Source organism: Miniopterus natalensis, chromosome 2, assembly GCF_054644295.1.
Source record: "Miniopterus natalensis isolate mMinNat1 chromosome 2, mMinNat1.hap1, whole genome shotgun sequence".
NCBI classification, from domain to species: domain Eukaryota; kingdom Metazoa; phylum Chordata; class Mammalia; order Chiroptera; family Miniopteridae; genus Miniopterus; species Miniopterus natalensis.
Genome location: NC_142082.1, coordinates 70359826 through 70381915, shown reverse-complemented (window position 1 = coordinate 70381915; position 22090 = coordinate 70359826). Strand labels below are relative to the sequence as shown.

Genomic DNA, 22090 nt, shown 5'->3' with positions numbered 1-22090 from the left:
TGTCATCATAGAATACTCATTATTATCAGTTTAATAAAACAGGTTTATCTGGGCCATTCAACCAACCATGAATGTAGTTTTTAAAACGCAGAGTGTATTTTCTAATGATGGATACATTCATGCTATGCTGTATTTTCTCTTCTGTAGGTTTTGGCCCCATGTACTAGGGAGAGTCAGGCACCATCCAGTTCCAAGGTAGATCCTATAATAAATACTCCCCTATACCCTTTCTCTGTGCAGTTCTGAATGCTTTTCTCATACATAGGGCTGTAATACCCACTAGTAAGCAGTACCATTATCTTATCTAAAAAAAGTTATATTGCAATTAGCTTACGTCTTGGGCTTTGACATTGTAGAACAGAAAAATACAATAACAGAAATAAAACAACTGCTCTACTGGATGGGCCAAATTGTAGAATGGAGATGACAGAGGATCAATAGAATTCACCCAATCTGAAGAACAGAGAGGAAAATGAAGTAGGAAAAAATAAACAGAGCCTCAGGGACCTGTGGGATGATAATAAAATAACCAACATTTATATCACTGAAGTCCTATGGGAGGAGAAAGAGAGTGGGACTGAAAGAATATTTGGAGAAATAATTGCTGAGAACTTCTCAAATTTGTTGAAATACATAAACCTACAGATTCAAGAAGCTGAGCAAAACCTAGATGGGATAAAACTTAAAAATATCTATTCAAAGACACATCATGTGTTCTCTTCAGTATCACATATACTAAAACTGGAATGATACAGAGATTAGCAGGGCCCTGCGCAAGGATGACACCCAAATTCGTGAAGTATTCTATATTTTTCAGTGATTGGCCTACTCTGTTCTAACTTGGGTTTATTTAAGTAAATTTGCAAATTAAAAATAAAAGACATAATAATTAAAGTACTCGAAACTAAGACAAAGAAAAAGTCTTGAGGGAAACCAGAGAGAAATGACAAACCATTACCTTTAGGATAACATCGATTTGAATAACAGTGTATTTCTCATCTGAAACTATGAAGGACAGAAGGAAGAACTACCAACTGCAAAGCCCACATCCAGCAAAACTGCCCTCCAGGAATGAAGGGGAAATAAGGACAGATGAATAAAAGTAAAAAAAATTGTTGCTAGCAGACCTATATTTAAAGATTACAAATGATATGGTAAAAGAAATTACCTTGTCTATTAGGAAGGAAGATGGAACAACTGAAAGAGCAGAAACATGAGTACATACAAAAGTATGTCTTGTTAATCATACAATGGTATATTTTATAAATCATGTTTGATGGTTGAAACAAAAAGAACACTGTCTAATATTCAAGATAATAATGATTAAATATAGGGAAGGTAAAGAGACCTATAGGGAAGTAGGGTTTTCACACTTATCTCAAAATGGTAAAATGTTGATTATAGTAGACTGTGGTAAGTCAGTAGGTATATTTTAATACCAAAGCAACTGCTAAAAACTATACAAAGAGATGCACTCAAAAATATTACAAATAAATACATACTAATCCCTGCAAATGTTTAAGTAACCCACAAGAAGGCAAGAAAGAAAAAATGGAACAAAAACAAGAGAAAACAAGGAGAAAATAAATAATGGGTAACATAAAGGCTAGCATATTGATAATGACATTAACTGTAAGTGGTCTAAAAACACTAATCAAAAGAGGAAGATAAAAGAGTGGATTTAAAAGATAACCCAATCTATTGTTCTTAAAAAAAAACTCATTTGAAATTCAGTGATATAAGTAGGTTAAAATAAAAGGATGGAAATAGGTATACTATGCAAACACTAATTTTTAAAAACCAAGAAAGACTATGTTAATGTCTGAGAGTAGACTTTAGAGCAAAGAAAATCATTAAAGTGGAGTTGAGATGACAAAGGAAGACATTAAATAATAATAATATCAACGGACTAAGAAGACATAATGTCCTCAAATGTGTATCTACCAAACAACAGAACCTTAAAATACATGAAACAAAAACTGATAGAACTGAAAGGGAAAATAGACCGCTCCATAGTCATTACTGGGGAATGCAACATGACCTCTTAGCAACTGATATAATTAATAGATAGAAAATTAACAAGGACATAGGAGATTTGACTATCACTCCATTAAATAATAACAATATACACATTTCTTTTCATTTGCCCATGGAACATTCACCAAGATGTACCATATCCTGTACGTAAAACAAACTCGAACAAATGCAAAATAATTGTTATCACCTGGTGTATGTTTTCTGATCATAGTGGAATCAAACTAGAAATCAAAAATAGAATCACAATTTAAAAAGTATCTAAACACACAGAAATTAAACAATATAATTAAAATAATCCATGCAAAAGAAAACAAGGAAGTATATGACTATGAAGGGAATGCTTAGTGTCAGAGATCAGACACTTAAAGGAAAGGATAGATAAAAACTCAAGGAAAGACCCCCCAACACCTTTCCTGCTTATTGTTCCAATATAACACACAGCTGGGCCCACTTTACCACATCCTGGTTGGTACCAGCTTTATCAATTTTTCCATTAAGACCAAACTGGACTTAGTGAAATCAATGAAGGACTGTCTGTATGCCGAGTGTATCCCTTGTATAACTGTGTAATGGCTGAAATTAAGAAATTGGGACAGAAGTATCAAGGGTTGCCAAAGATCCAAGATTTGAACAATTACTATGCACATAGGAAGGGAACCTATGCAGATGACTGCTTAGTACAGAGAGTACTGCTCAGCACGTGTGACATTGTGGCCACTGGTTGACCTGGACCTTCAAGGAATAATCAGGATTATCCCTGGAGTTCTCATCATGTACGTTTTTAACCATAGGTATAACATTGAACAGATGCCAGATGATTATGGAGCACCTCGGTTCTAATTCTTAAAAAAAGAGTTCCTCTGCTTTTCTTTAACTTTCTCTGTTGCCAATTTATTAAACATAGCCCTAAGCATGGCCCTAAGCCGGTATGGCTTAGTGGTTAGAGCATCATCCGTAGCACTGAAGGGTCGTGGCTCTGATTTCCAGTCAGGGCACATACCCAGGTTCCAGGTTCCACACACAGGGAAGGCAAATGATGGCCATGTCCCTCTCACATCGACGTTTCTCTCTCTCATCCTCTCCCTCTCTCTCTACAATCAATGAAAAGAACATATCGTCAGGTGAGAATTAAAAAAAACAACATGCTACAGCATGAATTATTATTCCATTTACCTATTTGCTCTGTTATGAGCTGAGTATGGTTTAATATATTCACTTTTTGATGTTATTTTGAAAATATTTTGTATCATTTTAAAATTTGTTGCATCTTTTTGTAAATGAGATGACTACTCACAACTTTTAAAAAATCCGTATATTAAAGAGGAAATTTCAAAGAATAGAATTGATGCCCTAGCCAGTTTGGCTCAGTGGTTAGCGTGACGACCTGCGGACTGAAGGCTCCCAGGTTCGATTCCCGCCAAAGGCACATCCCTCAGTTGCAGGCTCGATCTCCGGCCCCGGTTGAGGTGCTTCCAGAGGCAACCAATCGACGTGTCTCTCTCACATCGATGTTTTTCTCTCTCTCTCCCTTCTACTCTCTCTGAAAAAGCCATGGAAAAAATATCCTCGGGTGAGGAATAAAAAAAATTTAAAAATTAAAAAATCAATAGAATTGACTGAAAATAAAAATACAACATACCAAAATAAGTTGGACGCAGCTAAAGCATTGCTGAGAGTGAAATTTAATGCTTGCATTAGACATGACAAAATGACTCAAGTAAATAATCTAAGTTCCTACCTTAAAGCACTAGAAAAAGAAGAAAAAAATAAACCCAAGTCAGTAAAGGGAACAAAATCAGAGCAGTTAAAATAGAAAATAAGAAAACATTAGAGAAAAATCAATGAAATAAAAGATTGGTTCTTTTTTTTTTTTTTTAATCCCCACCCGAGGATATTTTTTCCATTGCTTTTTCAGAGAGAGTGGAAGGGAGGGAGGGAGAGAGAGAGAGAGAGAGAAACAGCGATGTGAGAGATAAACATCAATGTGAGAGAGAAGCATCAGTTGGTTGCCTCCCACACGTACCCAGACAGGGGACTGAACCTGAGACCCGGGCCTGTGCCCTGACCCGGAATCGAACCTGCAACATTTTGGTGCACAGGACGATGCTCAACCAACTGAGCCACACCAGCCAGGGCTCTTAAACCTCTGTGATTGTCCAAGCAACCTATATTATTTTTTATAGCTTCCAGTGGTTGTGGGTGTGCCAAGATTAGTTAGTGTCCCAAAGGGGAGGATCTTAGCACCTAGATTCAGGCTGTTTGGAAGCTAGACTCTCATGCAGCAGCTTCTAAAGAATGCAAACATATTCCCACTGGCCACCAGAGCCGAAAGATCTGGAGGTGTCCCTCAGGCGGCATTCGCAAAAATTGGGACTCCATTTGAGTGTTTAAGCTCCTTTCCGGGAGATCCTCCCGAGCTGTAGTGTGGCAGAGGGAGCGTGGAACAATAGCAACCCTGGCATATGCTCCCCGAGAGCACCTCTGCGGCCTCTAGATGCGGGCTAAACCTGAAGCCTGGCCCTAAGTCGGCAGCTCCAGGGTAAGCAAGCAGGCTCTTTCACAGAAAGGCTGGGGGCGTGTTTCAATCTGTGCAGTGCCCTGGGGGTGGTGGGCTGTCACAAACTCTCTCTCCAATTGTTACAATCCCAGGGAACCCAGGAATGCAAGCCCCCTGGCCTCCAGAGCCAGGTGGTTAAGGGACATGGCCTGGGGCCAGCCACAAAAACCAGGTCACCAGGCTTGAGTAGAAGTTCCCCCTCTGGGAGATATTGGCACTCTGGGGCACAGCAAAGGGGGAGTGCAAAGATGGCACCTGCTGGCAAAAGAAAGAAGAAGAAGGAAAAGGGGAATAAAAAGGAGAAAGAAAAGGGAAAATAATTGTTGACCACTGGTTCTAGCAAGGCAGAGAGCACAGAATACAGCACCTGGCCGCTGGAGCATGAACTTGGCACCCAGTGTAAAGAAGGGGTCAAAAGGGTGCCTGCTGGCTCTTGCCATGCAGAGCGCGAGCGAGACGATGTCACCCACTGTTATCTGGGAAACTGGGGTGTCCTTTTCCCCACTGGGCGCTGGTGGTGGGGTCCTTATTATATCTCGAGAAAAATAATTTTCTGAGACTGGCACAGGAGGATGAGTGATTTTTCTTTGCGTGAAATTACACCCCTGGGCTTCCAAAGTCCTATTCCAGTCATAGAAGTGTAGCTGGGGTTTCACTAAAGTTAAAAGCAAAGCCAGTGTCCAGAGTTTCCGTTCCATGTTGCACCCTGGTCCAGTTCAGCATGAGGCCAGCAGCCGTCCATTAGTCCACTGTGTGTGGGGGGACCCACATGGCGGTGGGTCACGTGGGCGAATGTCAGGAAACGGGGGCGAAAGAGCCCATCAGGCCTGGAGTCAAGCACAATACACCAAGAGGAACCAGGAGGGCTAAATCCTTTGTTTAGGGGATTAAGTTTCCCAAATTTCACGCCCTTGTGGTAGCCACATCCATTCTGGTCAACGACCTGTTCCTCAGTGTGACTGACAAGAAAGTACTTTCCCAAGGTCACCCCAACTTTACTGGGCATGTGTCTGTTCCCTTCCCTCAGGGATCTGTAGGGAGTAGGCCTGCGGCTCCCCGGGGAGTGTAAAGCCTTAGCTTCCTTAGGGGGGTAGAACTGGGATAGGGTGGGCTGGAGTTGGCTGTTTCCCTTCTCCCACCTGGCAGGCTAGAGCCAAGTTAGGCTCTGATAAGACCTCAGCAGGTTAGGCGCTGGTTAACTAGTTTCTCCTGAGGGCAGGCCTTGTTAAGAACAGAGTGCTTTGGTGTATTTAAAAATGGTGCCTTTCCCCTCCCTTCGGAACTGTGAGGGAATTTTTCTCCCATGTTTACTGTAAAAACTTGTCAAGCTCCTGCAGGTAAATCTCACGATATCACTGGACCCTCTGGAATTTTTAGCTCTAGACTGGACCCTCTGGAATTTTTAGCTCTAGAGAGTCGTTGCTGAGCCTCCAGCAATTTGCCCATTGTATTTCAGGTTTTCCTGCCTTGGCCCTGGTTCCTGCAGCAGTGACTGCTCCTGGGGCTCTGCTCCGGTAAGGTAAGGCGTTGCTCCCTGCTTCTCCTGTGTGTGCCTCCAAGCTTGGGGGCAGCTGTTTGCCCTGTGCCCTCCCCTCTCTTGTGGATCCAAGAAGAGTTGCTGATTTTTCAGTCCGTTCACCTTTGTACTTGTTGTTAGGACAGAGTGGTGACTTCCAAGCTCCTTACATGCAAAACCAGAATTGTCTTGCGTTTTTTTAATTATGAAACATAAAGTACGAGCAGTACCCCTTTAGCTTTGTAGCAGTATTGGTGGTTAGAACACAGGGTCTTTTGGTGGTAACTTTTCTAGTCAATTAAATTTCCAGTTTGAAGATCACGTAAGGCCTGTGGTAGGAAAGGAAACCTGACCTGTTGATGATGAATATGAGTGTATTTAATAAGACTTTTGCAGTACTTAAGGGATAGATGTTGGCTTAGATAAAATTAGGGTCACCTAAGGACCAAAGGAGGTAAGGAATCCTCATTGGCCTGCCAGGATTATTTCATAAGGGATTAATCAATGCTGACTGGAGGTGGAGGATTCAAGGATCATCAGGCTAAGTGTAGGACTTCGGACATGCTGAGTTCCTCAGAGTTTGGCTAGTTTGAATTTAAGAGCATTGTTTGCCTTAAAAAGCATTGTTTTATTTTTCCAGAGGCTTGAGGGTGGTAAAGATAGTAACATTTTAGGCTATGAAGTGAACTCCTCTATCACAAGAGAGGAACAAAGGGATCCCTCAAGTTGGGGAAATTCTTTCTGGCAGCAGCAGCTTGATTGCTGAGAAAAGCTTCTAACCATCCTGAAAACAAGAATTTCCCCTTTTCGTGTATAAAAAGGGGGAAAGGTGATGAATAATTGGAAAGTCCAAAAGCAAGAGAAGAGCATAGAGAAATATTTAGGTTTTGAAATGCACACGTGGAAGGAGAGTCCCAGTTAGGGGGATCTGTGCTGTTTTCTTATTCAAGGCTAAGGAGAGAGGCAATAGTGAAAAAGCTAGCGAGCCAGTTCCAGCAGTAGCCAACTAACCCTAGAAACCCTCAGAGCTGTCTATTGTTCTCGGGGAATGGGGAATTGATGACGAGTGTTAATACATTTAGGGGACAAAGTTTTCCCTTCAAGAGAGACAGCATGTCTTAGATAATGCTCTTGAGAGGGCTAAATAATTGCATTTTGTTTTTAGAAACTTTATGTCTGTTGTGGGCAAAAGCTTAGAGCAAATGAGTTGTCAAAACCGGGTAGGCAGAGAAGGAGGTCATCTACACATCAGATAAGGAAAGAATTGCAGAGAAAGATTAAATTTCTCAGGTTTTCATTTAGAGTCCTAGAAAAATAATTAACCCCTATGGCATGGCGATAAACCCCTGAGGTGTGGCAATCTATGTGCATTGTTGATTTTTCCATGAGAATGCAAAAAGGGTTTTGTGAGTCAGGGTGAAGGGGTGTACTGGGGAAAAAAACAAACCAAAAAAAAACACACACAAAAAAAACACAGAACATAAACTGAGGACTGTGAAGTGAGTGATATTGGATGGGATATAAGCTAGAACAGTATTGGGGTTAGGAACTAGAGGAAACCTGTGTTTAACTGCTTTATTGCTTGCAAGTGTTGGACTAGTCATGACTGGCCAAGATCCCCTGCCATTGGGATTCTTTACTGTGGGGGTCAGAGTATTACAGGATGTATTGATAAGGCCTTGAATCATAGGTTGAAAATTTTGGAGGGCTTCTAATTTTAAGTATGTTATGGTAATCTTCGGAGTTTCATGGAAGGGTCTATTCCCACTTCAAGAGGTTCAGTCTCCCAGATTTGGCTTATGTCAGTGGGGTGAGCAGCCCAGAGGAAGTTAGGAATTTTAGTGAACATAGTTTGTACTGAAGTGTTTGGGGTTTTTTATAAGAGCAAGAAAAATCTGATGCTCAATGAGAATCATAAAAAGAAAAAGGTACATAGATATGGAGTTAGGGACTTCAAGGGTGAGGCAATTGGGAGGGAGAAAAACCACCTGATATTTCCGTAGGAAAGTAAGTCTATTCCCAGAAAAATTACTGGGATAGTAGAGCTAAGCAGAAAGCTATGCTTTGTAGTGAGAAGTACTAGTGAGGCAAAAAGCGACGTAGAAAAAGGCAAGTCATGTGGTAGGTTATCACGTCCCACTGCAGGCCTGGTTTGTGTACTCCCAGGGAGGGTAGTGGGAAAATAAAAGCTGTTCCTATTCGTTTTCTAGGGCTGACGTGGTACTTTGTTATGCACCACAGACTGGGTGGCTTAAACAAAAGAACTTACCATTTCACATTGTGGAAGCAAGAAGTCCAAGGTCAAGATGTCAGCTCCTCCCGAAGGCCGTGAGGGAAGATCTGTTCTAGGCCTTTCTCCTTGGCTGGTAGGTGGCCGTCTTCCCTTTGTGTCTCTGCACATCCTATGTCCTCATTGCCCCTTGTCATAAGGACACTCATCATATTGGATTAGGGCCCACCCCAAAACCTCATTTTAACTTGGTTACCTCTGTAAAAACCCTGCATTCAAATAAAATCACATTCTGAATTATTAGGGGTTAGGGATTCAATATATAAATTCTGGAGGAATAATAGTGTTAATGGTGAAATTGTTGCCTTGTGTCCACTAGGAAAGTGATAAGATGTCCATCAAGGGTGATGATTATTCCGACTTATACATTAACAGTTAGTTAGTTGTTGATTTCACTTACATGTGGAATCTAAAAGGCAAAATAAACAAGCAAGCAGACAGGAACAGACTCATAGATACAGAAAACATTTTGCTGGTTGCCAGGTGGGAGAGGGGTTGGAGGGATGGGTGAAAAAGGTGAAGGGATTTAGAAGTACACATTTGTAGTTACAAAATAGTCTGGGGATGTAAAGTAAAGCATAGGAAATATAGTCAATAATGTCATAATAACTATGTATGGTCTCAGATGGATACTAGAATTATTGGAGTGATCACTTCATAGGTTCTATAAATGTCTAATTACTATGTGGTACACCTGAAACTAATATAATATTGTACATCAACTGTAATTTAAAAATTTAAAAAAGGAGTGAGTTAGTTCCCCTAAAAATAAGGGTTTCTCTGAGGAAAGTCATTAAGAGATGGAGTTTTGGCTTCTTGCTCACTTTTGCATTTCAAGGTTGGTTAATACCAAATCTTATGTCCCTTTTCCTTATAATATCTGTAATTATCTCTATCTATGGAAGTTTTAGAGGGAGCGATTGTCCTGGCTTGTTCCCTTCAAATAAAGTTGTAATGTCTTGAGTTTGCATTGTTTTTGTTTTGTTTTATAAATATGTTTTTATTAATTTCAGAGAGAAGGAGGGAGGGAGAGAGAAAAACATCAATGATGAGAGAGTCATCGATGGGCTGCCTCCTGCGTGCTCCCCACTGGGGATCCAGCCCAAAACCCGGGCATGTGCCCTGACCAGGAATCAAACTTTGACCTCCTGGTCCATAGGTGGACGCTCAACCACTGAGCCACGCCAGCCCGGCGAGTTTGCTTCATTTTGATTTGACCTTTTCTGCAACAGAATCCTTGTGATGTGGAGCTAGTGTTTGTATTTCAGAGAGCGATCACCTTACTAATTTACAATGTGTTTTGAATAATCTCTCGAATTTCTAGTCAAAACCTTAATGAAGCTAGTGACTAAGGTGGGAAGGGTTCAGTTATTTAGAGGGAGACCACTTGAAGAGTGGCTGGCCCATTTGGCTTTTCAAACAATAAGGTGGCATCTCTGGGACCCACTAGTAGTAGAATAAGTTGTTATAAGTCATGGATCCCAAGAGAATACACCCCAAGATCAGTCTGAATTGATTACTAGATTATTCCCTATTTTTATGGAGGTCCAGAAAGACTTTAACAATAACATGTAAATCTGAGTGAGATCAAGGTGTTACTGGACAGGGACCCCCCTAAAGTGTGTGGGTTTTTGACTTTATGTAAGAAAGATTTCACAATACAAGTCCAGGTGATTTTGAGAGTGTGTTTATTAAAGTTGGCGACAGTGACACAAAAGAACTTAGGGTAGAAGGAACAACAGGAGAGAGATTAGGCAGGGCTGCTTTGCTCTCTAGAAACATTATAGGAAAGAAGTGAGCCAAGGCGGGGCTGCTGTTAGCTCACTGGAGAGTCAGAGAAAAGGGGGCCTTGGAGACAGGATCAGGGGGTAAGCCTGGAACGAGCTGCTGCTGCCCACTGCTCCCCTGGTTGCAAGTCTCATGGGAACCCTTAGAGTTTAGGAGGAAGTAAAATGTTCATGCCTGAGAAGGGGCATGGGTGTGCTCTAGAGCAAGCCACATCGAGTCTTTGTCCTAAGGGCTTTCTCTCTCTCTCTCTCTCTTTTTTTTTTCTAGAAGTTTGAATCTTAGGGGAGGATTTCAGCAGAATATTCATCAGCTATCCAGATACATTTGTAATGTGCTGATGCATCAGATTGAGAGTATAGGGGAGCTTTAAATTATTCTTTGGTCTGTTTTACTATTTTACATTTATCTTGGGAATGTCTGGCTCTAATGGGGTATTTGTTATTTGCACCCGATTTTTTTGTCCTTGGGTGTAGCTGGCACAAATGGCATTAATTGGGTCTTTGTTCTCTATTTCTCAGACCAGGGTGGTTTAAGCTATGTATTCTCTGGTTAGGGAGGGGAGGTATAAACCATTTGCTCTCAAGTGTCTTCAGTTAGGGGAGATAAGGTCCTGTGATTCGCCAGCTGACTGTAAGTTGTTCAAATTGTTTGGCCTTCTTTAATTTTCTTGTCTCAGTTTCCCTATTCCACGTGCTCAGGAATTTTCTTAGCTTCTTACTATCCTTCCACAAAGGATTAAAGAATACCTGCTCAGGTGGGTGCTCAGTTCATTGACCTTTCCTCACAGGTTAAGAAGGACCCAATAAGGGTCCTTATCATTGGGAGTTGGGGGCAAAGTAGTTTCATGGAGACAGGGAGGGGTAAAACGGAAGAATAGAGACTGAAGAAAAAGAGAATCCACAGAAAAAGTAGGAATGGTGGGTAGGAGCAAGGGCTTGGTTGGTCACATGGTGAGTTCGGTGAGGACAGGATCCTGAGATTGTGGACTAATGGTAAAAGAGACAGTCTTTAAGAGACTGTACAGTTTCAGATAGACCAGAGATACTTTATCTTCAGCCCCTCATACTAAGCAAAATAAGCTGACCATTGATGAGATCTTAGAGCACCAAGATTTGAAGGTGCGTTGTAAATAGACAGGCTTAGGGAAAATTCCAAGTGTCCCAAGTGGACCACTGGAGTTGTAAGTTGTCCTCTGTAAAATCCTGGCATTTTGGGAGGTAATAATCTGAATTTTCACCTTAGTGGTGAAGCATATAATTGGTGAGAATTCTGAATACCCTTGAGAGGTGGGTTGAGAGTTTCCTTTAATACTAAGGTTAAACAATAGCTTGCAACAAAACAAAACCAAGAGATGGCTATAGGCAATTCCTTATAAACTAAACATAGCCTTCCCATAGGATCTAGCAGTCACACTCCTTGATATTTACTGAAATGAAATGGAAACTTATGTCCACAAAAAAAACCAGCACGAGTGTTTATAGCAGGTTTATTCACAATTGCAAAAATTTAACACGAACAAAATTTCATTCAGTAAGCGAATGGATAAGTAAACTCTTGTATATCCATACAATGGAATATTATTTACTACCAAAAATAAATGAGCGATCAAGCCATGAAAAGACAAGAGGAACCTGAAATGAATATTGCTAAGTGAAAGAAGATATCTTAAAAGACTATACACTGTATGATTCCAATTATATGACATTGTGAAAAAGGTGAAAATGTTACTAGAAAGGGGACCTGGCCCTGAATGGGTCTGCCTAGAGCCAGCAGGTAGTGTGTGAGCTCTTGACTTCATGCAAGAAAAATTTCACAACATGAGTCCAGGTGAATTTTAGAGGATGTTTATTAAAGCTGGGAACAGTGAAACAAGAAAGGGCTGGGGAAATGAGCCTAGGCTGGTCTCACTAAGAAGTCAAAGAGCCTTAGGCTGGTTTAGCTCAGTGGTTAGAGAATCCACCCGAAGACTGAAGGGCTCTGGGTTCAATTCAACCCAAGGGCATGTATGGCTGTTACAAGCTTGGCCTAGGTCAGTCTGATATGCTTCTTTCACATCAATGTCTCTCTCTCTCTCTCCCCTCCCATTCCACTCTCTCTGAAAGAGCAATGGACAAAATATCCTTGGGTGAGGATAAAAAAAAAAGAGAGAGAGAAAAGGGGGCCTTGGGACTCGACTGGTGTGGCTCAGGGGATTGAGGTTTGATTCCCAGTCAGGGCACATGCCTGGGTTGCAGGCTTGATCCTCTGGTGGGGGGCATGCAGGAGGCAGCCAATCAATGACTCTCTCATCCTTGATGTTTCTCTCTCTCTCTCAAAACAAAACAAAATTTTTGAATTTTTATGAGTTTATTTGAGCCAAACTGAAGATGTATGCTGGGGAGTGGGATCTCAAATGCTTCCCCAACACAGGAAATCTTTAGGGCAGTGATACTATTCTGTAGGATACTGCAGTGACGAATACATGACGTTATATATTTTTCAAAACCCGTAGAACTATACAACAAAGAGTGAACCGTAATGTAAACGACAGACTTTAATAATAATATGTCAGTATAGGTTTATTACTTATAATAAACGCCTACAGTAATACAAGCTATTAATAGGGGAAACTCTGAGGAGGTGGAGTATATGGGGGCTCCTTGAACTTTCTGCTGGATTTTCCAGTAAACGTAAAACTAATCTTAAAAAGAAAATCTTTTATTTAAAAAATATAAACAAAACTTAAAAGGGATCTCCGCAGAACCGTGCAGGGTTTTAAAATTTTTCCTACAGACTCATGATTTCAAATGAGTGGGCACCTCATTTTTCATAAACGCTATACGAAAAGCTAAAACACTGAAACTTTAGATTATAGGTACTGCGTAAGTACTTTTAATTATTCTACTAATAAATATGTACTCAGAGAATCCTATGTATCCTATGCAATGTGTCTCATGTAATCTTAAAATAACGCTATCAGAGAGTCAAACAAATGATAAATGTTAGAATGGCGTCTAATTTGTATTCCAAACTCAAAATTCTACCATAACACGCAATCGGTGAGAATTAACTATTTTTAATTTCGTCAGCGCTGAAACAATGAACGGCCGATAAATCTCGCGATACTATGGAAACTACTACTCCCGACATGCAAAGCGGCGTCAGCACAGCAGCCTATGCGCGTGGGCCTGAGGGCCCCGACATGCTTGGAGGCGCGAAAGGCCGCCTGGGCATCGTAGTTCTCCCGGAGGCCTAGCGGTACTGCCAGCGCGGCGGCGGCGGCTCTCCCGGTGTCAGCCGGCGGGTCAGTGACCGCGAGCTGAGGCGGAGAAAGGGCGTGGAGCTGGAAACGGGTGAGTCGGCGCGGTCAACGCGATAAAGGCAGGTGGCACCTTGGCACGGGGCTGAGTCAAGTAGATGGACTCGGGTGGCCGTCTCTCCAGAGACACCGTTGTCGTTGCGACAGCGATAGCAGGGTGAGTGAGGAGGCGCCAGAGCCCGCTCCTAGCCTAACCCGTGCTCGCCCTCAGCTCCCGCCGCCATCTCCACCATGCAGTCCCGGGAAGACGCCCCCCGCTCTCGCCGCCTCGCCAGTCCCCGTGGTGGGAAACGGCCCAAGAGGATCCACAAGCCCACGGTGTCTGCCTTTTTCACGGGCCCAGAGGAGCTGAAGGACACGGCCCATTCTGCAGCCCTGCTGGCACAGCTCAAGTCCTTCTATGACTCTCGGCTGCTGTGTGATGTGACCATCGAGGTGGTGACGCCCGGCAGTGGGCCTGGCACAGGCCGCCTCTTCCCCTGCAACCGTAACGTGCTGGCTGCCGCATGTCCCTACTTCAAGAGCATGTTCACGGGCGGCATGTACGAGAGCCAGCAGGCCAATGTGACCATGCACGATGTGGATGCCGAGTCCTTCGAGGTGTTGGTCGAGTACTGCTACACAGGTCGCGTGTCCCTGAGTGAGGCCAACGTGGAGCGCCTTTACGCCGCCTCCGACATGTTACAGCTGGAGTATGTGCGGGAGGCCTGTGCCTCCTTCCTGGCCCGCCGCCTTGACCTGGCTAACTGCACCGCCATCCTCAAGTTCGCTGACGCCTTTGGCCATCGCAAGCTGCGATCCCAGGCGCAGTCCTTCATAGCCCACAACTTCAAACAGCTCAGCCAGATGGGCCCGATTCGGGAGGAGACTCTGGCAGATCTGACCCTGGCCCAGCTGCTGGCTGTCCTGCGCCTGGATAGTCTAAACATAGAGCGTGAGCAGACAGTGTGTCAGGTTGCCGTGCAGTGGTTGGAGGCGGCTCCCAAGGAGCGGGGTCCCAGCGCTGCAGAAGTCTTCAAGTGTGTCCGCTGGACACACTTTACTGATGAAGATCAGGATTACCTGAAAGGGCTGCTGACCAACACCACTGTGAACAAGTACTGTCTTGACCTTATTGAAGGGGCCCTGCAGATGAGATACGGTGACATGTTATACAAGTCTGTGGTGCCAAAGCCAGAGTGTAGCAGCAGCAGCTCTGTTGAATCTGCAGCAGAAAATCCACCCCAGAGGCTGGGGGTGTGTGCCAAGAAGATGGTGATTTTCTTTGGTCACCCTAGAGATCCCTTTCTGTGCTGTGACCCCTACTCTGGTGATATTTACAAAGTGCCCTCACCTTTGACCTGCCTGGCTCACACTAGGACTGTAACCACCTTAGCTGTCTGTATCTCTCCTGACCATGACATCTATCTAGCTGCCCAGCCTAGGAAAGACCTCTGGGTGTATAAACCAGCCCAGAATAGTTGGCAGCAACTTGCAGATCGCTTGCTCTGTCGTGAGGGCATGGATGTGGCCTACCTCAATGGCTACATTTACATCTTGGGTGGGCGAGACCCTATTACTGGACTTAAATTGAAGGAAGTGGAATGCTACAGTGTTCAGAGGAACCAGTGGGCACTGGTGGCTCCACTACCCCATTCTTTTATCTCCTTTGACCTAATGGTAATTCAGAACTATCTTTATGCTCTCAACAGTAAGCGTATGTTCTGCTATGATCCTAGCCACAATATGTGGCTGAAGTGTGTTTCTCTTAAGCGCCATGACTTTCAGGAAGCCTGTGTCTTCAATGATGAGATCTATTGTATCTGTGACATCCCGGTCATGAAGGTCTACAATCCAGTCAGAGGAGAATGGAGGCAGATTAATAATATCCCTTTGGTGTCAGAGACCAGCAACTACCGGATCATCACTCATGGCCAAAAACTGTTGCTGATCACCTCTCGCACCCCACAGTGGAAAAAGAACCGGGTGACGGTATATGAATATGACATTAATGGAGACCAGTGGATTAATATAGGTACCACATTAGGCCTCTTCCAATTTGATTCTAACTTTTTCTGCCTCTCAGCTCGTGTTTATCCTTCCTGTCTTGAGCCTGGTCAGAGTTTCCTCACTGAGGAAGAGGAAATACCAAGTGAATCTAGTACTGAATGGGATTTAGGTGGGTTCAGTGAGCTGGATTCTGAGTCAGGAAGTTCAAGTTCTTTATCTGATGATGATTTGTGGGTACAGGTAGCGCCTCAGTGAAATGCACAGGAGCAGCAGAGTTTGTTGTAGATAGTTTGAAACACTAAGGTGTTTTTACTGCTTTGGAAAGTATTTAAAAGAAATACCCTTTCCCTTTACTGGAAAAAAAAGTTGATTAATTCAGGTTTTCTTTAGAAAGGGTATTGTTTGAAATACTAATGTAATTTAATGTTACAGAATTTACGCACTCCTAAAAATAAACCTATTTAATAATTTACTGTTCTAAAAGTCCAGTATTGATTTGATTGTTTAATATGTTTATGTTTGATTATGCTAATTTTGCCTTCCATTCTGTTTAATGCCACAAGTACAGTAACTGGAAACTTTAATTTTTAAAATAGAAAACTGACTGGATAGGAATTACTAGATATGGTTTTGAAAGTATATATTTTCCTTCAGAACAGTATAGTAGAGTTCCAAAACTTTAAACTAGTGGGGTTTACAAAATGTGATCTAACTTAAATATAATTTGCTAAGTTTTAGTTTAGTTTCCTCCCCTTTCGTGAAGAAAAGATGCATATATGTTTAATGTGACTGAATGGTGATTTATAACGTGGCAGAATGTAATACTGTACAGAATGGCCATAAGCCCACTGATAGTAAAAACAACAACAAAAAACACAGGATTCTACTGTTTGAAAAGAAATGTCAGTTTTAAATTTGTAATATAAAATGTGTATTTGCAAATACTGACCAAGTTTCCATCTGAAAAGAATTCCATTCTAGCAGTGTCACCAATCATCTACAAAACTTAAACGAAATCAAAACACCAGTAACTTGCTTTGTAGGTTCATATATTTTTATCTATACTTAGTACATGCTTCATTGATTCAGAGGAATAATCTTTTTTTCTATTGGACGTGATTGTGTAAATTTTTATCCACTGTCTTAAAAAGTTATTGTGATTCTTAAAATATTTTGGCTGTATAGTTTTGGTGTTCATCTTAGAAGATTTGTCAGGAAGATGTGATTATTCTTTACTGTTTTGTGAGGTAATAATTGGTTTTGAAAATATGTACAAGCTAAGAACAGTATTTTATTGATCAGTAGTTACTGTATCTATCAACTATAAAATCAAGTGCCAGAAAAGAACTTTAAAACTTTAAGTTTTAAGTATAGAACTGTTTTTGTGTAGCACTGAAATATTCTGTCAGTTTTGTAAGTCACTAAATGTTATTATCAGCTTAAAGGTATTTTTGTATTAAAAGTTTACAGTTAAATAACATAAGTGAATGATAGCTTTTGGGGCCAGTAGTGAAAGTATATTTCGTCTAAAATATTTCCCTAAGCAGTGGTATATATGGTTATTTTATTAGGGTATTTGTATCTGTTCTGAGTTTCTCTGTGAATCAATGCTTCAGTCTTTGTTTCTGTCACAGTATGTAAGGAAAAGTCCAGAAACAGAGACTAAATCCCATAAAACCAACATTGTTAAATACAAGAAAATATAAATGCTTACCTCTTGAGATTTACTAGATATGGTTGTCATTATTCATATACATAAGAAGTGACCAGATGCTAATAGTGTATAAAATTCTCTATACTCAATTACAATATTTTCCTAAATCTTTTAATAACATGGTCATGCCTCATCTGTGTGTATTTGGTAGTGACAGAATGCCAACATTTCATACACCGTGGCAGAGTACTGAGGCAAGTGCTCTCTCAGGTGAGAAACAGAACTTTTGAATGATATGCCATCATATGAAAAATCCAGAGAGGGAACATGCAAGGCTTTAAAAAAAAGTCTTCTGAGCCATTTTTATTGGCCATTTGAAGATTTTACAGAACATTCCTGTTTAACATTTTTGGTGAAATAAAATGCTTGTCCTAGCAGTATGTATTCCTCAAAAGGTCAGATATGCTTTTAGTTGACTAAGGCTAAGTTTTGTTCCACTTGACATCAGGGTTGTTATAAGCACTGTGCTTGACACAAAGCTCTTTCTCAGTGGTGGGTTTTTGGAGGTTTTTTTGGCCAACTTTTTCTTTACCAATAACTTCTTTTGATAGCTTTCTGTGTTTTCATGTTGAAATAGGACAATGCTGATTTCATCCAAATTATTCATCTACAAAACTAAGGTATGCAACCAGTTTATAAAAGACAAATTCTCCAATTTGTCATTTTCAGCCTTTCAGTTAAAGCCTAAGCTAAATGGTAGTAATGTCTTCATTTACAAAGAGGTTTTCTTAGGAAGAATTTTGGTTTCGTGATATATTTGTGAATTATTAGATGTTAACCATTATCTTATAGGTAAGTGATTTGTATGTGATTAGTTACAAATAAAACTGGTACTAAAACCTAGACACTCTGACTTTTTAATTCAGTGTTTCTGCTGAATGTACACAACCCTTGCTTATACAATGAATGACATAACTAGTAGTGTTGAAACCCCTTCTTGACAGAAAAGCATCCTTGTTTCAGTTTTCCAATAAGTCATCACATCTTTTAGCAAATTCTCTGTATAGTGTTGTTTGCAGGACTACTATTTATAAGATTTATAATAACCTTAATTATAGTATTTTGTAAATTTTCCTATAATCTGAAGCTCAAAGAGCCCAAATTTTTGCAAGTTCTTTTTAGTTCAAATGATAAATGGCATTATGGTTTCCAAAAGGATGATGTAGAAATTAATTTAGCAGTTAGGTTTTCTTTAGTGGGTTAAAGATTGAGATTAAACTATAATAGCTCTTTTTATCATTTTTAATTGAGCTGGAATTTAAAAATTGTTTGTATCTGATCTTGCTGAGAATCTGGGGAAAGCTTTTGATCCATTGCCCCCAAAAAGCAAGTATTCATAATTTTATATTTTCAATTATTTATGACACTTTGGAAGCTCATCAGAATCAAGGTAAGAGCACTTGTGACAGTCTCTTTTTTCCATACCTACTTAAAAACTTCCTTCCACACTCTTTTCCTCATTCTAATGAACTTTAAAGGAACACTTATTTTATTAAATTTGATAAAGTAGGATAATATCAAGAGGCAGAATTATTTATAGAAAATGTGACTATCACTAGGATACCAAGAGAATTAATATTTTTAGAACCAAGATGGTATAACATATACAAACCAACTTAATAGTAATATAAAATATTTAATAATAATAGAACAAAAGATCCTGTTCACAGAAGCTGCCAAACCTCAGAGTACCATAGAGGCAATAGGTTTCATGCAGAATAGGGAGAAGGACCCCCTCCTTGACTCTGAGCACTTGTCACCCGGGTCTGTTTCACCAAACTTCTATTCCTCACATCTTCAACCTTTTGGATTCAATGTGGTCCTAGGTACGGGGAGAGTGGGGAACAGATGTTTTGCATAACATTCCATCTTTCTCCTGAAACAGCCTACCCTGTGGGGAGTCACCTGTCTCTAATGGAGTCAAACTTTTACATTCTTACTTCTGAAGCTAAAACTGCTGCTTAGAACCACCATATCTCAATCAGAAACATTCTTTTGGGATACACTATTAGTTAATTCTGGAACACTAGTTAAAAAGAACTTTATGTAAATCTCAGACAAAGTATTTCTTCCAAAACAGCTATGTTTGTGCCTTAAAGAAAGAAAAGAGCCAGGACTCTCAGTTGTGAGCAATATTACCTTAATTTAGATCATCTTAAGAAAATCAAATGGAATTTTTTGCCCATTGTAACTGAAAAATCCAGTAATGGCACTCGCTTTAGGCACAGCCTGAATTCGAATCTCAGTGTCTTTGAGGCTTTCTTTGTACAGAGGAGATATCACAGATGTTTTCTCTTACCTTATACATTAGCCAGGATCCAGGTGTGGTTATATATACAGAGACCCTATAGTTTTAATAAGATAGACTTTTCTCATACAAAAGTTCAATCCATTATGTTGGCCCTGATCTAGAAGGTCATCTGAGACCAGGTTTTCCTGTTTCTCATTCGGCTGCCCTTAGAGTGTTGTCGCGGTCCACATGGTACAAGCTGGTCCACCCTCCTGTTCATATTCCAGTCATCAGGAAGGGGGAAAGGAGAAGCGGAGGGCATGACCCTTCCCTCTAAGGGAAGTTGTGTACATCGCTTCCAGTCACATGACATGGGTCAGACCTTAACTGCATGGCCACACCTCATTGCAAAGGTGCTTGGGAGAGGCAGGTTTTATTCTGGGTGAACATGTATATAGTTAAAATTCAGGGATTCCTTCGTATAGAATGGAGGAGAAATAGCAATCTGCCATTGCTATTTAACCATGCGTCAGGCCAGGTTTTATCACATGGCAGCCAAAACGATAACACCATCCCAGGGGTTACTGCAGCCGACACAGCATGGACCAGGCCTCCCACCCCAGAAAGACTTAGGGAGCTCCCTGGGCTCTTGCTGTTGCTCTGTACAGTAAAGGCAAGAGCGCTTGATCTTGTTTTGATTAAATAAAGCTTCATAGACTAATTGCGTACTGGTACCCTAGATCATAAGCCAAAGTCTAGTGTTGTCATTATATCATGGAATGTTCCAACTTCCTAAAAGGAAAGAAAATAGCACTAAAAAATGGCTCTGTGTAATCAATGGCACTATTATCTTAAACAACAAATGTTGCTTCTGTTAAATAAATGAGATGTCAGAACTATAGAGTAATAATAAAAACTGGAAATTTCTTTGAGCAAGCTAGGCTGTTTAGCAACATTCTAGCATTTTCTGTGCTTGGATCATTTTTGCTATGTGAATGTAATCTACTACTCTCCCCCTCTTGAAACCCGGATCATTAGCTACAATAATCTATTCAAAACTTGTTTTTTTGTGCTTGCTTCAGCAGCACATATACTAAAATTGGAACAATAGAGAAGACTAGCATGGCCCCTGTGCAAGGATGACACACAAATTTGAAGCATTCCATATTAAAAACAAAACAAAACTTAGTTTCTTGATGAATTGTTATACTGACTTCAGGTTAATCATGTCACATTTTGTGTTTGTGACAACTTCAAAAACAGTTGCTAGAGGATATTTTCAATAAGTGCTTCTGTCAAATACATGATATAACTTTTATCACTATAATTTTTATTACAAAAACCCATATTTTTAAAAAACACTAAAAAAAACCCCAAAACTCATTTTCATATAGAATCCTAACATCTGCCAGCAAGTGAAGGGTAATATTCCCATTGTAGTTTTGTTTCTATTCTTATATTAATAAAGACTATAGGACCTCATTTTCTGTTTCACTTCTACCAAATCTCTCATAAGCTTAAAGACAAGATTTTTCATATATACTGTGGGTTCTTCTCCATGTTCTGTACACACACTGCTTATTCAGTATCATGGTCCCGTTCCTTTCTTTCCTCTCACATGCTGGAATTATTCAGTTTATTGATTTGTTTACTCTGTACTATCTGTCTCCTGCACTAATTCTGTCATGGAGGGACCACCTCTGTCTTTTCCACAGGTGCTAACATAGTGCCAGGCATAGCACAGGCGTTTGATGAATATTTGTTGAACAAAGAAATAAATGTTTTGGGTGTTTCCTTGAATTTACATGAGAAGCCATTGCATTTAGAGCTCTCATCTTTTTGTTCAATTTTGCAGCTTTGAGGGAGAGCTATTATTAAACTCTTTTGCCTGGTTGTCATAGCAACCTCCTGGTCTCCAGAGCTACAGGTTATTTCTAATGGGCATATTCTGCCAGACTACCAAACACTCAGTGTTTTCAATGATGGGGTAATGATGCTATTATAAAGCACATTTCTCACAGTATATATTTATCTGTCTTTTATAAAGATGATGGAGAATTAGCAAGTAAGTATGTTTAAAGCAATGCAAGCTAGGGGAAATAAAGCAGTGTGACACATGTCTCTGTTCTGAACCCTTTCATACTCCTTCAAGTTCTTTACATTCTCATAAGCACCTGTAAATTCAGGTGGGTTTTCTGTGCATGTTTTTAAGGAAGTTTTTAACTAATTGCTACAAAGCAAACTCTAAAGAGCTCTGTTACAGCTTAAATACTCTGTCTTTTTCTCTCTCTTGCTCATTTCTTAAATTTCATATTAAATCAGCAAATGATAATAGTGTTACAAAAATTGAGATTTGCTCTGAAAAGGTCCCAAATCAGGTACATCCCTCCCCCATTCCTTCCACTCACATTTTAGTGGCAGGAAGTGAGAAGGGTTTTATTAAACTGGATTAGTCATCACAGACAATTCATTATTATCAGTTCAATAAAACAGGGTATATCTCTGGGCTATTCAACTAGCCATGAACGTAGTTTTTAAAAGGCAGAGTCTAAAAGGGATTTTACGTGTATGTCACACTGTATTTTTTCTTCTGTAAGTTTTGGTCAAATGTACTATGTAGAGTCAGGCACCATCCAGGTCCAGGGTAGATCTCATAATAAATACTTCATTA

At 40.6% G+C, this 22090-nt stretch overlaps 1 protein-coding gene, 2 non-coding genes and 1 pseudogene across 3 annotated transcripts; all 4 read left to right on the top strand.

Annotated features, from left to right (window-relative positions):
* Positions 1-711: 711 nt before the first annotated feature.
* LOC148093700 (U6 spliceosomal RNA) lies at positions 712-814 on the top strand. The gene has a single exon (XR_015714199.1). It is a non-coding gene; the product is annotated as a U6 spliceosomal RNA (small nuclear RNA).
* A 1551-nt stretch (positions 815-2365) lies between these two features.
* On the top strand, positions 2366-2877 carry LOC107531353 (rRNA-processing protein FCF1 homolog pseudogene; annotated as a pseudogene).
* A 10659-nt stretch (positions 2878-13536) lies between these two features.
* Positions 13537-18050, top strand: LOC107531373 (kelch repeat and BTB domain-containing protein 6). Its single transcript, XM_016205400.2, has one exon. It carries the CDS (start codon positions 13718-13720, stop codon positions 15728-15730), a length of 2013 nt encoding a protein of 670 aa, XP_016060886.2. The 5' UTR covers positions 13537-13717; the 3' UTR covers positions 15731-18050.
* A 2438-nt stretch (positions 18051-20488) lies between these two features.
* LOC148093699 (U6 spliceosomal RNA) lies at positions 20489-20591 on the top strand. Its single transcript, XR_015714202.1, has one exon. It is a non-coding gene; the product is annotated as a U6 spliceosomal RNA (small nuclear RNA).
* The last annotated feature ends 1499 nt before the right edge of the window (positions 20592-22090 follow it).

Coding starts and splice junctions, on each gene's coding strand:
- LOC107531373 (XM_016205400.2), top strand. CDS start 13,718: ATGCAGTCCCGGGAAGACGCCCCCCGCTCTCGCCGCCTCGCCAGTCCC.